The sequence below is a fragment of the Photinus pyralis genome, unplaced genomic scaffold, assembly GCF_008802855.1.
Source record: "Photinus pyralis isolate 1611_PpyrPB1 unplaced genomic scaffold, Ppyr1.3 Ppyr1.4_LG6, whole genome shotgun sequence".
NCBI classification, from domain to species: Eukaryota; Metazoa; Arthropoda; class Insecta; order Coleoptera; family Lampyridae; genus Photinus; species Photinus pyralis.
The window spans coordinates 12,248,392-12,259,648 of NW_022170663.1; the positions used below are offsets into that span (position 1 = coordinate 12,248,392).

Here is an 11,257-nt window from a genome sequence, read left to right on the forward strand (position 1 = left end):
TGAATCAATGCGCCAAAGGATAGAAGATTTAAATCCCTTGACGGATCCTTCATTGGGCAAAAAATGACCCCCCCCCTTTTTTTTTTACGGAAATTCACGTTTTGAAGTTCCAGGAATCCGAATCAAACAAAATCTCAATGATATCGATTGGTATATCGGTCTGTGGGCCGATTAAAATCAAATTTGGTTCAAATATTCTTAGACATAACAGGAAGAGCTGAAAACTTTTGGGCAGAATCGCGCATGCACAAGTGTGTCAGACTCTAATCTCCGGCTAAACGGTTGAACCGATTGGAACCAAATTTGGTACACATATTCTTAGATATAAAAAGGAGAATCTCACATGCGCAGGTGTATTGGTGGTATCTGTGCTCGCTCCACCAAATTTTTTTAATATACAATACTAACTATAATCTAGAACGGTGTCATTATGACAGATTTAGCATGGTCATTTGGATGTCATTACACAGAGATAATTTTTTAAGAGCTTAAGAGTAGTACGTAAAACTATAGCTACTTGCTCTCGATACGTGTGAGGAAAACGTGGTTATTTTTACGCGATTGCGTTGTATTACACAAGGTTAAATGAATATTAAAACAGCAAATAGTAATTAAATTTTCTTCACAAAATTTCTACAAGAATATCGCATCGTGGTCAATTAAAAATTTATGAAATTTTGATATGCCCATGTCACCAACGTTAAACCCATAATTTTGAAGAATAGGTTCGCACACTCCCTCAATTTCCATCTTCTTGTAAACAATAGCATTTTTCTCCTCATCGGTACCATCTTCGATGACAGTGTCGTTGACCCATGCCGTAACAGCTTCAGATGCCCCAATTATTGCATGCTTCTCTTCGTCGGTAAACATGTGAGGCTTGTACGTGCACAGCGCCTTCATTTTAATGCAGTACTCTTTCAGTTTTATTAGGCAAGATATTACGTCCCTCTTTCTTTCGTCGCTCTGTTTATTTTCCAACGCGTCTTTCAGCATGTCGCTGGATTTTTGCTCGGCGACTTTCTCGTACTCCATTGACAGGTTAGTATAAACACCGCCATCTGTGGAGGCACCGACCTCTAAGATACCATTAACGTCAATATGGAACGTCACTTCCACCTGGTAACCTGGGGGTTTCGGTGGTAACTCTATAATGCAAGTGCCAATTTTTGTATTGTACTGCACTAGTGACCTTTCACCTTCGTATACGTTAATTTCCATTTCCGTTTGCTCGTCGCTAACGGTGATATACGATCTGGTTTTGGTTACGGGGATTGGAGTGTTACGATGTATTATGAAACTCATCCTGTTACCAACGACGTCGATGCCAAGAGAAAGGGGAGTAATCTCCTTGATATTGTGAACGGACTGGATCTCACCACCCGCTGCTAGAATAGCGGCACCGTAAGCGACGGCTTCGTCTGGGTTTATGCCGTGGCACAACTTGTCTTGGTCACCAAAGTAAGCGGATAGCATGCTCCTTAATTTTGGGATCCTAGTAGATCCACCTACTAAAAGAATTTTTTCTACATCTGCTTTGAAAAGGCTGGCTTGGCGGAGACAGTTCTCGACCGTTTGGATACAAAGTTTGAAGAGGTGGTCGTTAATCGCCTCAAACTCGGAGCGAGTTATTTCAAGATCAACCTCTGTTCCATTCATTAAAATGTTGTGCAGGTCAAGCTGTGTGGATTCTTCAAACGATAATTCAGTTTTAATATTTTCGCAACGAGCATTGATTCGTCGAACTGATGTCGAAATTTGTGATACGTCCACTTGATTTAGTTCGTTTAATTTTTTCATAATGTACTCTGCCAAATTGTTGTCGAAATCTCGCCCCCCTAGAAAGGTGTTGCCAGATGTAGCCTTAACAGTTATGTCCTTGCCGTTTATGCTGACAATTGACACATCGAAGGTCCCACCTCCAAGATCAAAGACGAGCACATTTTTGCAGTCGTTTACGTGGTGCTTGTGGACGTACGCTAAAACTGCGGCAGTCGGTTCGTTCATGATTATACACGTTTCGAGTCCCGCCAATTTGCCGGCTTCCCTCGTTGCAATCCTCTGGTGGTAGTTGAAATATGCGGGGACTGTGACGACGGCTCGCGTTATTTTTTCTCCTATTCTATTCTCCACAACGCTCTTCATATGTGCCAGCAATTTGGCGCTGATTTGGTGTGGTGAGTAGCTCACAATGGAATCGCCCTGGATAACTTGTATGAGAGGTTTACTGTCTGGTCCGGCATTGATGTTGAAGGTCCACGCCTTGAGGTTTTGCTGGATGTATGGGTCGTCAAAGAGCCTTCCAATTAACCGTTTTGAATCTGAAACACAAATCAGCTGATTCTTCGTGTAGTTTTGCTAACGCTGTTTACCATAGACTACATTTTCTGGGTTGCGATATACTTTGTCCTTTGCCTGCTTCCCTACAACCTCGCCATTGTCTGTGAATGCGACATACGATGGTGTCGTTCGATCTCCATGTTGATTTTCTATAATATCAACATCGTATTTGTTGTTAGCCAAATAACCGACACAGCAGCGAGTAGTACCAAGATCAATGCCAATTGCTGGAGAGACACTCATCTGCAATCATCGTAATTACGTTTTGCATCGTTAATACAATGCATCACCTTTCCTATGCATAATGTCCAACTGAAAGATTTTGACGTAAATGAAATTGCTTCAGAAATCAACTGCTCTGTAGAACAGGAAACAATGTTCAAACGTCAGGCAGTTAAAATTTTCCGTAAAAATTTGTAATTTCGAGTAAATATCTCCAAAATTCAAATGTCGGCGGACTCTCCAGCTTTGGGCATCGATTTGGGAACGACGTCGTGTTGCGTCGGATATCTGGCACCGAACAGTCACGATGTTGACATCATCGAAAATCAACAAGGAGATCGGACCACACCTTCTTACGTGGCATTCACCGAAGCAGATGAGGTCATAGGAAAACTGGCCAAGGATCGTGTATATCGCAATTACAAAAACGTCGTTTACGGTAACGCCAGCACTACCAATTCGTTATCTACTAAACACTACTTTTAGATTCAAAAAGGTTCATTGGAAGAAAATTTGATGACGAATACCTGCAACAGAACATCAAAAAGTGGTCCTTCAGCGTTGTATCCGATAAGGATAACACGCCTTTAATTCAGATATTTAAGGAGGACGAGATTGTGACATACAAACCTCAAGAGATCAGCGGAAAACTGTTAAGCTACATGAAGCGCATTGCAGAAAAACGACTGAACCGATCCATAAGCGATGTCGTAATAACAGTACCAGCTTACTTTAACTATCATCAAAGAATTGCGACGGCGGAAGCTGGAAAATTAGCCGGTCTAAACGTGCTCAAAATCATCAACGAACCCACAGCGGCAGCTTTGGCATACATCTATAAAAACAACGTGACCGAATGCAAAAATCTTCTGGTATTCGACTTGGGCGGAGGTACCTTTGACGTATCAATTGTAAAAGTCTGCAATCGCGATATCACGGTCAAGGCGATTTCGGGCAACACTTTTCTTGGGGGTAGAGATTTCGACAACAATTTAGCCAACCTCATCATTAAGCGTATCAAGGAGAAATACGACAGGGATGTTAGGGAGATACCGTCGTCGCTTCGTAGAGTGAACGCGCGAAGCGAAAAGGTTAAAACTGAACTTTCGTTCGAAATCAAAACGCACCTGGACCTACATAACATTCTTCTCGACGGTGAGGATATCAACTTTGAAATTACTAGGAAAGAGTTCGAAGCGGCCAACGATCGGTTATTTTCAATGTGCATCCAGACCGTTCATAATTGCCTGAACGACGCCAAGCTGTGCAAAAATGACATTGAAAAAGTTCTGCTTATCGGTGGGTCTACAAGGATTCCAAAAATTCGCCAAATGTTATCCGAGTACTTTGGGGGAGATGATAAGCTGACCCAGGGTGTAAATCCGGACGAAGCTGTCGCGTATGGGGCCGCAGTGCAGGCATACATGATTAAAAAAGGCGAAGACGCCGGCGGACCGGTTCATTCAATTATGGAGGTAACACCTCTTTCGCTTGGCACGGATACCATTGGAGATCGAATGAGCGTTATTATAGCTCGTAATACACCGATTCCAGTTACCAAGACAAAGAACTATATGACGATTAGTGACAAACAGAAGGAAATGGACGTGAATGTCTATGAGGGCGAAAGATCATTGGTTAAGTATAACACCAAAATTGGAACGTGCGCAATTGCACTGCCACCAAAGCCACCCGGATACGCAGTTGAAGTATCCTTCCATATTGATGAGAATGGTATTCTGAGAGTCGGCGCCCTAACCGACGCTGGCGTGTACTCCAATCTGGTAATGAAGTACGAGAAATACACCGACCAACAGGCAGACGACGCGTTACGCGTGGCGCTCGAAAATAAGGAAAGGGATGACAAGGAAAGCGAAGTCGTTTCGTTGTGGGTTAAATTAAAGGAGTATTGCATCAAAACCAAGTCGTTGTGCACGTATAAGTCGGAGCTGCTTAGTGCCGAAGATAAGACCGTCATGGCGAACATCACCAACATAATTTCCGAATGGGTTTCAAACAATAAGGTTGCTGTTGGCAGCGAAGACGAGAAGAACGCAATTATAGAGAAAAAGACAGAGATTGAAAAAATATGCGAACCAATTTTAGCCAAATACGGATTTCCCATTGCCGAGATGTGCATATCTGATTTCTATAGATTGATAACTCAATAAATTTTATCGATGATTAATAAATAATTATTTCCAGTAGCCAATTTTATCAAATGTAAAATAATCTCAGGTACCAAATATATTTCGGTTGTACATAGTTTATCTATTTTCGTCCTCTTACAGTTTTTATTCGCTGGGGTAGTCCACATTTGGCTACACGGAACTAACACAACATATTAGATCGGACCTTTGGGGTTCGCATCAGAACCAAAAACTATTGAACATTGTACTTTTTGCTGATTTGGAAATGCACTGAAACCTACGAACCTAATAAAAGAAAATCTGTGGATCGAAAGAATTTGAAACGGGGGAAAAACAACAATATTAAAAAGGGAAGAATTTGAAAGCTTCTAGAATGTCAAGAAACAGACACATCAAATCGGAAGAATCAAACTTAGAACAATTCAAAGCATATGATAACCCAGAGAAACAAAAAAAAAAGAATTCACCAACACAAAATAACCAAGGAACTTTGGGATTTTAAGAAGAACCACAGGCGGCCAAGGGTTGGCGTTCCATTATCCTGATAGAATCTGAATAATCAGAAAAGTGACAAAACTGAAGAATCCGAAGCGTTTAACGTATTTGAAGCACCTTAAAAACCGAATGTCAGGAGTTTGGCACAAGACTCAAAGATATGAAAGATCCTAAGAATTTATGAAACAGATACAAATGTTCTCAGAAATCTGATATATTTAAACAATTTAAGGAAACCGAATAATCGCAAGGGTTCGAATCATCGGAGGAACCTTAAGACTCTGATAGATCTGAAGAATTGAAGAATCAGAATGATTGGAAAAAAGGGAAAAATTCGAGAATTTAAGGGATTTGATCTAGGATTTGATGGACCTGGGGGATCTCAAGCATTGAATATCCATAAAGTGTGGAAGAATCGGAAAAATACCAGTATAGAAGGTTCACAAGAAAACAGAACTGACAGGCTTAAAAATGTTATGTGTAAGAATAGATAAAAGTTAATGTAAAGACAACTTTATTGCGATTTGAAACATTTACTCTAAATGGACATGCAAGGGTTGATCTTGGTAAAGCTTATATAATTCAGGTATGGAAAGGTCAGAAGCATTGTAACCCACTTGTTCTAAAATAGGCTTACAAATCGATTGGACTTCTTCCAATTTGTTTAAGATGGCACTTTCTTCCATCTCGCTACCCTCACGTACTTTATTTTTGCGCACCCACCGAGCAGTTTCCTCAATTGTTGCTTCTAACCACTCTTTGTCCACGTCCTTAAAATCCTCCCATTTATAAGTCAAAAGAGTCTTGACATGAATGCAATACTCCCTCAGTCTAATCCACGATAAAATTACCTGATTCTCTCTTTCATCTTTCGCCTCATTGTTTATGGCGTCTTGGAGCATGTCGTCGGATTTTAGTGATACACACTTTTCGTAATCTATTGATAATTTGGAATACAGTCCAGTTTCGGTGTTACATCCGACATCGAAAATTCCATTTGCGTCAATACTAAAGGTTACATCCACTGGGTAACCCGGGGGCCGTAAGGGCAAGGTGATGACACACGTTCCTATCTTAGTGTTGTATTTCACTAATGATCTCTCACCTTCATAGACGTTGAGAGCCATCTCCTTCTGTTGATCACTGACTGTAACATACGTTTTAGTTACAGACACAGGAATGGGGGTGTTACGTGCAATTACCACACTCATCAAATTTCCCATGACGTCTATGCCAAGGGAAAGCGGGGTGACCTCGTTAATCCTTTGCCCAGACGTCTTTTTATCCCTTTTGAAAGTTGCAGCCTCTATCGCCGCACCGTAGGCTACCGCCTCGTCTGGATTTATACCTTGTGCGAGTTTATCACTATCGTTAAAGTATTCCGCCAACATATCGCGCAAGTAAGGTATTCGAGTGGAGCCTCCAATTAGAAGAACTCTTTCAACGTCCTCCCTGTTCACCTCCCCCTGCGCCAGGCAGTTCTCAACGGTCGTGAGGCATAGCCGGAAAAGATGCGCGTTAATAGTTTCGAACTCCTCCCTGGTGATCACCAGGTCAACCTCCCTTCCATCATTTAAAATGTTCGGCAAATCCAAAGTAACGCTCCTCTCAAACGATAGCGCGAGCTTAATCTTTTCAGCTCGACAATTTACTCTCCACATCGCGGTTTCGGTCTTCGTTACATCCACCCCGTACATATCCTTTAGTTTTTCAACGATGAACTGGGCCAAATTGTTGTCAAAGTCGCGCCCGCCCAAAAACGTATTGCCCGATGTCGCCTTCACCGTTATATCCTTGCCCTTGATGCTAATCACAGACACGTCGAAAGTTCCCCCACCCAAATCGAAAACCAAAATGTTCCCACAGTCCGTGATCTGATTTTTGTGAACGTATGCTAAGGCGGCCGCCGTTGGTTCACTCATGATTTTCAAAACGTGCAGCTTTGCCAGTTTTGCGGCCTTTCTGGTTGCAATCCGCTGATTGTAGTTGAAATAGGCCGGAACCGTTATAATCGCGTTGTTAATCTTCCGCCCTTTCTTCTGCTCGGCGATCTTTTTCATATAACCCAAAAGCTTCGCACTTATCTTATGAGGCTTGTAAGTCACCGCCATGTTGTTTTTGGTGACCTGTATCAAGGGCGTATTTTCCTCGCTTTCTATCAAACGAAAGCACCACGACGACAAGTTATGCTGCAAGTACTCGTCTTTGAACATCCTTCCAATTAATCTCTTGCTGTCTGCAAACGGGGCGGATTAGGTGGTGTTCGTCAATCGAACGCTTACCATATACGACATTTGCGGGGCTTCGCGCAACCCTGTCCTTTGCGTTTTTCCCAATTATTTCTTTTTCATCTGTAAACGCGACGTAGGACGGTGTAGTTCGCTCTCCGTACTGATTCTCAATTATATCCACGGTGTTCTTTTCGGGATCAAACACTCCAACGCAGCAATGAGTCGTACCTAAATCCACACCGATTGCAAATTCTTCGGCCATTCTGGAGATAATGTTACTAAAAATTTTTGACACTTTCAATGTGTTTACTTTTCACGCCTTACTTGATGTATATCGATATCAATGTATCAAGTTCAAAAAGTAATCGTAAACGATGTAGAAAAAGCGCCTTTCCACATTAACAGTCTCTGTTAGATAAAATTAGTTACTCCAACCAAATTCGTTTTCATCAATTTAACCAAAAAAATCCTTCCACAAATAAGAAAGTTAGCACTGCGGATGTACAACCTATTCTTAGCGTGTAGAATTTATAAGCACAAACATATGATACAACTGAATACCGAACGGTCTTCGAGATCTTCACGGATCCATCAATTTTACAACACACATTAAAGGGTTCAATCTGTCCCACTAGATCAGCACCTAAAATGGTATAAAATCCGAAAATAATAATCGATCACGGTTCTCTTGAATCTTTTGCCAAAGTATGGGATAATTGACTTTTCAGACAAAAACATATCCACCTACTAATTTCTAATGAATTCTACAATTACATTGACAGCCTTACATAAATTATTAACACACCCCGTCATTAACTTTGTTTATTTTTAATTTTAGGAAGTAGAACACGTTCTAGAATGAAGAATACTTGCCCAATTTGTAAATTCCAATATATTTCAGCAGTTTTCCATTGGTTAATTTTATATACAAAAAATTACCGCTTGCAATTCTTATTTGGCTACCCGTTAATTTAGTCCATTTATGGTTGAAACTTTACAGGGAAATTACCACAGGTAAATCGTGTGGTATTTCGGGACCGGTGTTGTTCCTTTTATAGAATTCTATTACTTTGGAGTTTAGGATACGATTTGGTACTTATGTAAGTTTAGGCATGCGCACTTGCAGAATTACCTACCTTAAATCTGAATGATTTAATGAAATTTAGGTATCTTGATCGGGGGTAATTTTCGCAAAGGATCAGTCAAAAGCTGCAACGCCAGATTTCGGATTTTGTTTCTCAATTATCTCTTACTTTGCGAATTCAACAAATCAAATCATTTCGAAAATTTGCATTTTGCATATACCGTTAGAAACGTTCTCGCAAGTCGGAATAAACTATGCAAGTACTCCGCAATTAAATATTAACAACGTGAATTAGTCTAGCCGTACACGTAAGGTAAGCCGATGCATAATTTCGTATTCAAAAGAAGTACGGATGGAGAAATAGCGATCATTATTTAACGTTTAAGGCGACCAATAACTTATCAAGGGTAACAAGATAATGTATCCGCCATACTCTCTTAAGTATAATATAATTTGCACCAGAAGCAAATTGTTATTAAAAACCGACTTCGATATATAATTAAACTCGCGTAAATACAGAAATTTGTAAAAATCGCACGATAATAATGAGTACGTTCCGTACCGATCTGATATAAAGGCCGTCGTTGCAGTAAATATTACCGAAAATGCCCCAAGGGTCGATTTTAGATATGATCTCTACGAACGCAGCAGTCCAATTCTACTTCCTTCGTACTAAACCGGACTATAAATGCACTCGGTTATTATTATAAAGCTCCGATTAATGCGGATCTTTTATCGTAAACTACCGGTGGGTGGTTTCTATTGATATTAATAAAAGTAAGGGGTTCGCTGGCCACATGTTTCTATTACTTTCGATTATTGTCGGACTTGAAGTGCTTATGGAAACTATTCCCTCAACTGGCATGGCACTATACTTACAGTTATCGACATAAGTAGCTGAAAGGACATCTAATAGCCGAAGTTTTTTTATTGTTCCAATTTATGTGATGGAATTTGTTATATCGCTGCGTTAAGTTACTGATGTGAGAGGGGGGACTATAATTTTGTTTTTTCACAATATGCTACTGTCGAAAAGTTTGTGAGACATAGAATATTGAAATAAAAAATAAAAAATTGAAAGAATGTCCAATAAAAACTATGCTTAAAATTTTGGAACATTGTAGAGGGGGAGACTTAGAAAGTGCCCAACGGGTAACATTTCTTTTATAAATACAGGAGTATCCGGTAAATTCTCTCCGGAAAACTCGTGCAGAAGACTCGCCCCAGAAATATTCGCCCCCGGAAGATTCACGTCTGGAAAATTCGCTCTCGGAAATTTCCACCACGCGGGTGTAACGCTTCAGAGGTGAATTAACGAATACCGATGTGTAAAATTAATTTTGTAATTGAAAAATTGTAAATTGACATGACATTTATTCTAACTGACTAGCACACGCACACTTGAACTAAACTAAAAAAAATCTCAACACTCCCACTTTTAGTTACAAGTTGCTAAACCTAAGCCAATAAAAATCATTCTTTTGGCATAAGGCCTATCAATGTACGAAAATATTGATGCTTATTCTTCGGTAAAGCCTTCGTCATTATGTTGGCTGCCTGTTCGTCCGTTGCCACATATTTCAAATCGAAAGTTCCATAATCGTTAGTACTCCTCTCGAATGTAATAATATCGTACATCGATATGTTTTGTTCTCTTATGGAATTCCGCATTCTTAATAAGTCGAATTGCGCTTTGATTATCCATAAGAAAAATCGGTTTGTCCAAAACGACCGGCAATAATTCGTATAACAATAGATACAACCATATCAATTCCTTTATCGCATACGCCGCCGCCATATACTCGGACTCAGTTGTTGACAGCGCCACTGATTTTTGACGCTCCGAACCCCAACTAATAATACTGTTACCAAGCATAAAAACATACTCAGATGTAGATCGCCTGGTTTTGATGTCTCCCGCATAATCTGCGTCGCTGTAATCACACAGATTCAAATTGGTGCCACTTTCAAATCGAATGCCCATATGTATTGTTCCTTTGATGTATTTTAAGATGCGTTTTACCGCATTCACGTGCGCCACTGCCGATTTTTCAAGATGTCGGCTTGGATTACCAACAGCAAAACTGATGTCTGGTCGTGTGACCACTCCTATGTATATCAAACTACCAACTGCCTCACAATACGGAAAATTCGTTTCTTCGTCTGCATAAAAATCTCCAAGATTTTGTGCACTGTCCGATGGTGTCGCCACAGCATTACAGTTTGTCATGCCGAAACGATTAAGTACCTTTTGTGCATACGCCTGTTGATTTACGTGAATTGAATCGTCCATTCGCTGTTCAATTTCAAAACCCAAAAATGATCTCACTTCGAACACTTCGACATCGAATTTTCTTCGCAAGTGTTCAATTACCGACAAAATTGCATTTTTGTTTTCTGCTTTTTCCTCATTGCACACGAACACCTTTTTGTCCTTCGGTTGATTGACCAAATTCCATGTGCGAATTTTTATGAGCGAATCGTACTCCTCGTTCATTGCCTGCTCCCACTGTATGTGATCGCTCAAATGAATGGCTTGTTCGTACGTTCTTGGTTCTTCGTCAATTGCCAACATGACAACACGATCTGTTGATGCGAAATACGTTAACCGCTCTGCTGGTACAATGTTGCTTCGATCGCGCAGACGTCGTTCAATAATATTCCCTCTATCGATATCGCATACTGCACCATGATTGGTTGGTTGTTCCGGTATCATTTCTGCATCATCAGCATCC

At 40.5% G+C, this 11,257-nt stretch overlaps 3 protein-coding genes across 4 annotated transcripts; 1 reads left to right on the forward strand and 2 right to left on the reverse strand.

Annotated features, from left to right (window-relative positions):
* Window positions 1–633: 633 nt before the first annotated feature.
* Window positions 634–2,720, reverse strand: LOC116173647 (heat shock 70 kDa protein-like). Its single transcript, XM_031491273.1, has 3 exons — window positions 2,631–2,720; window positions 2,373–2,583; window positions 634–2,321 (listed from the first exon to the last, which is right to left on the reverse strand). The coding sequence occupies exons 2-3, from the start codon at window positions 2,581–2,583 to the stop codon at window positions 634–636; spliced, it is 1,899 nt and encodes a 632-aa protein (XP_031347133.1). The 5' UTR covers window positions 2,631–2,720.
* A 40-nt stretch (window positions 2,721–2,760) lies between these two features.
* On the forward strand, window positions 2,761–4,832 carry LOC116174881 (heat shock 70 kDa protein-like). Its single transcript, XM_031492908.1, has 2 exons — window positions 2,761–3,001; window positions 3,049–4,832. Exons 1-2 carry the CDS (start codon window positions 2,788–2,790, stop codon window positions 4,731–4,733), a joined length of 1,899 nt encoding a protein of 632 aa, XP_031348768.1. The 5' UTR covers window positions 2,761–2,787; the 3' UTR covers window positions 4,734–4,832.
* An 872-nt stretch (window positions 4,833–5,704) lies between these two features.
* LOC116174056 (heat shock 70 kDa protein-like) lies at window positions 5,705–7,751 on the reverse strand. Of its 2 annotated transcripts, XM_031491833.1 has the most exons (3): window positions 7,490–7,751; window positions 6,059–7,443; window positions 5,705–5,977 (listed from the first exon to the last, which is right to left on the reverse strand). In XM_031491833.1, the coding sequence occupies exons 1-3, from the start codon at window positions 7,698–7,700 to the stop codon at window positions 5,741–5,743; spliced, it is 1,833 nt and encodes a 610-aa protein (XP_031347693.1). In that variant the 5' UTR covers window positions 7,701–7,751; the 3' UTR covers window positions 5,705–5,740. The 2 variants fall into 2 exon arrangements, with proteins under 2 accessions (XP_031347693.1, XP_031347694.1); XM_031491834.1 differs by having other exon boundaries at window positions 5,705–7,443.
* Between the last annotated feature and the right edge of the window lie 3,506 nt (window positions 7,752–11,257).

Bases quoted from the DNA above. Each gene is read 5' to 3' on its own strand.
- LOC116173647 (XM_031491273.1), bottom strand. From the start codon at position 2,583: ATGAGTGTCTCTCCAGCAATTGGCATTGATCTTGGTACTACTCGCTGC. The intron at 2,322-2,372 runs GTAAACAGCGTT...TTTGTGTTTCAG, and splicing joins CCCAGAAAATGTAGTCTATG to ATTCAAAACGGTTAATTGGA.
- LOC116174881 (XM_031492908.1), top strand. From the start codon at position 2,788: ATGTCGGCGGACTCTCCAGCTTTGGGCATCGATTTGGGAACGACGTCG. The intron at 3,002-3,048 runs GTAACGCCAGCA...CACTACTTTTAG, and splicing joins TTACAAAAACGTCGTTTACG to ATTCAAAAAGGTTCATTGGA.
- LOC116174056 (XM_031491834.1), bottom strand. From the start codon at position 7,700: ATGGCCGAAGAATTTGCAATCGGTGTGGATTTAGGTACGACTCATTGC. The intron at 7,444-7,489 runs GTAAGCGTTCGA...CCCCGTTTGCAG, and splicing joins CCCCGCAAATGTCGTATATG to ACAGCAAGAGATTAATTGGA.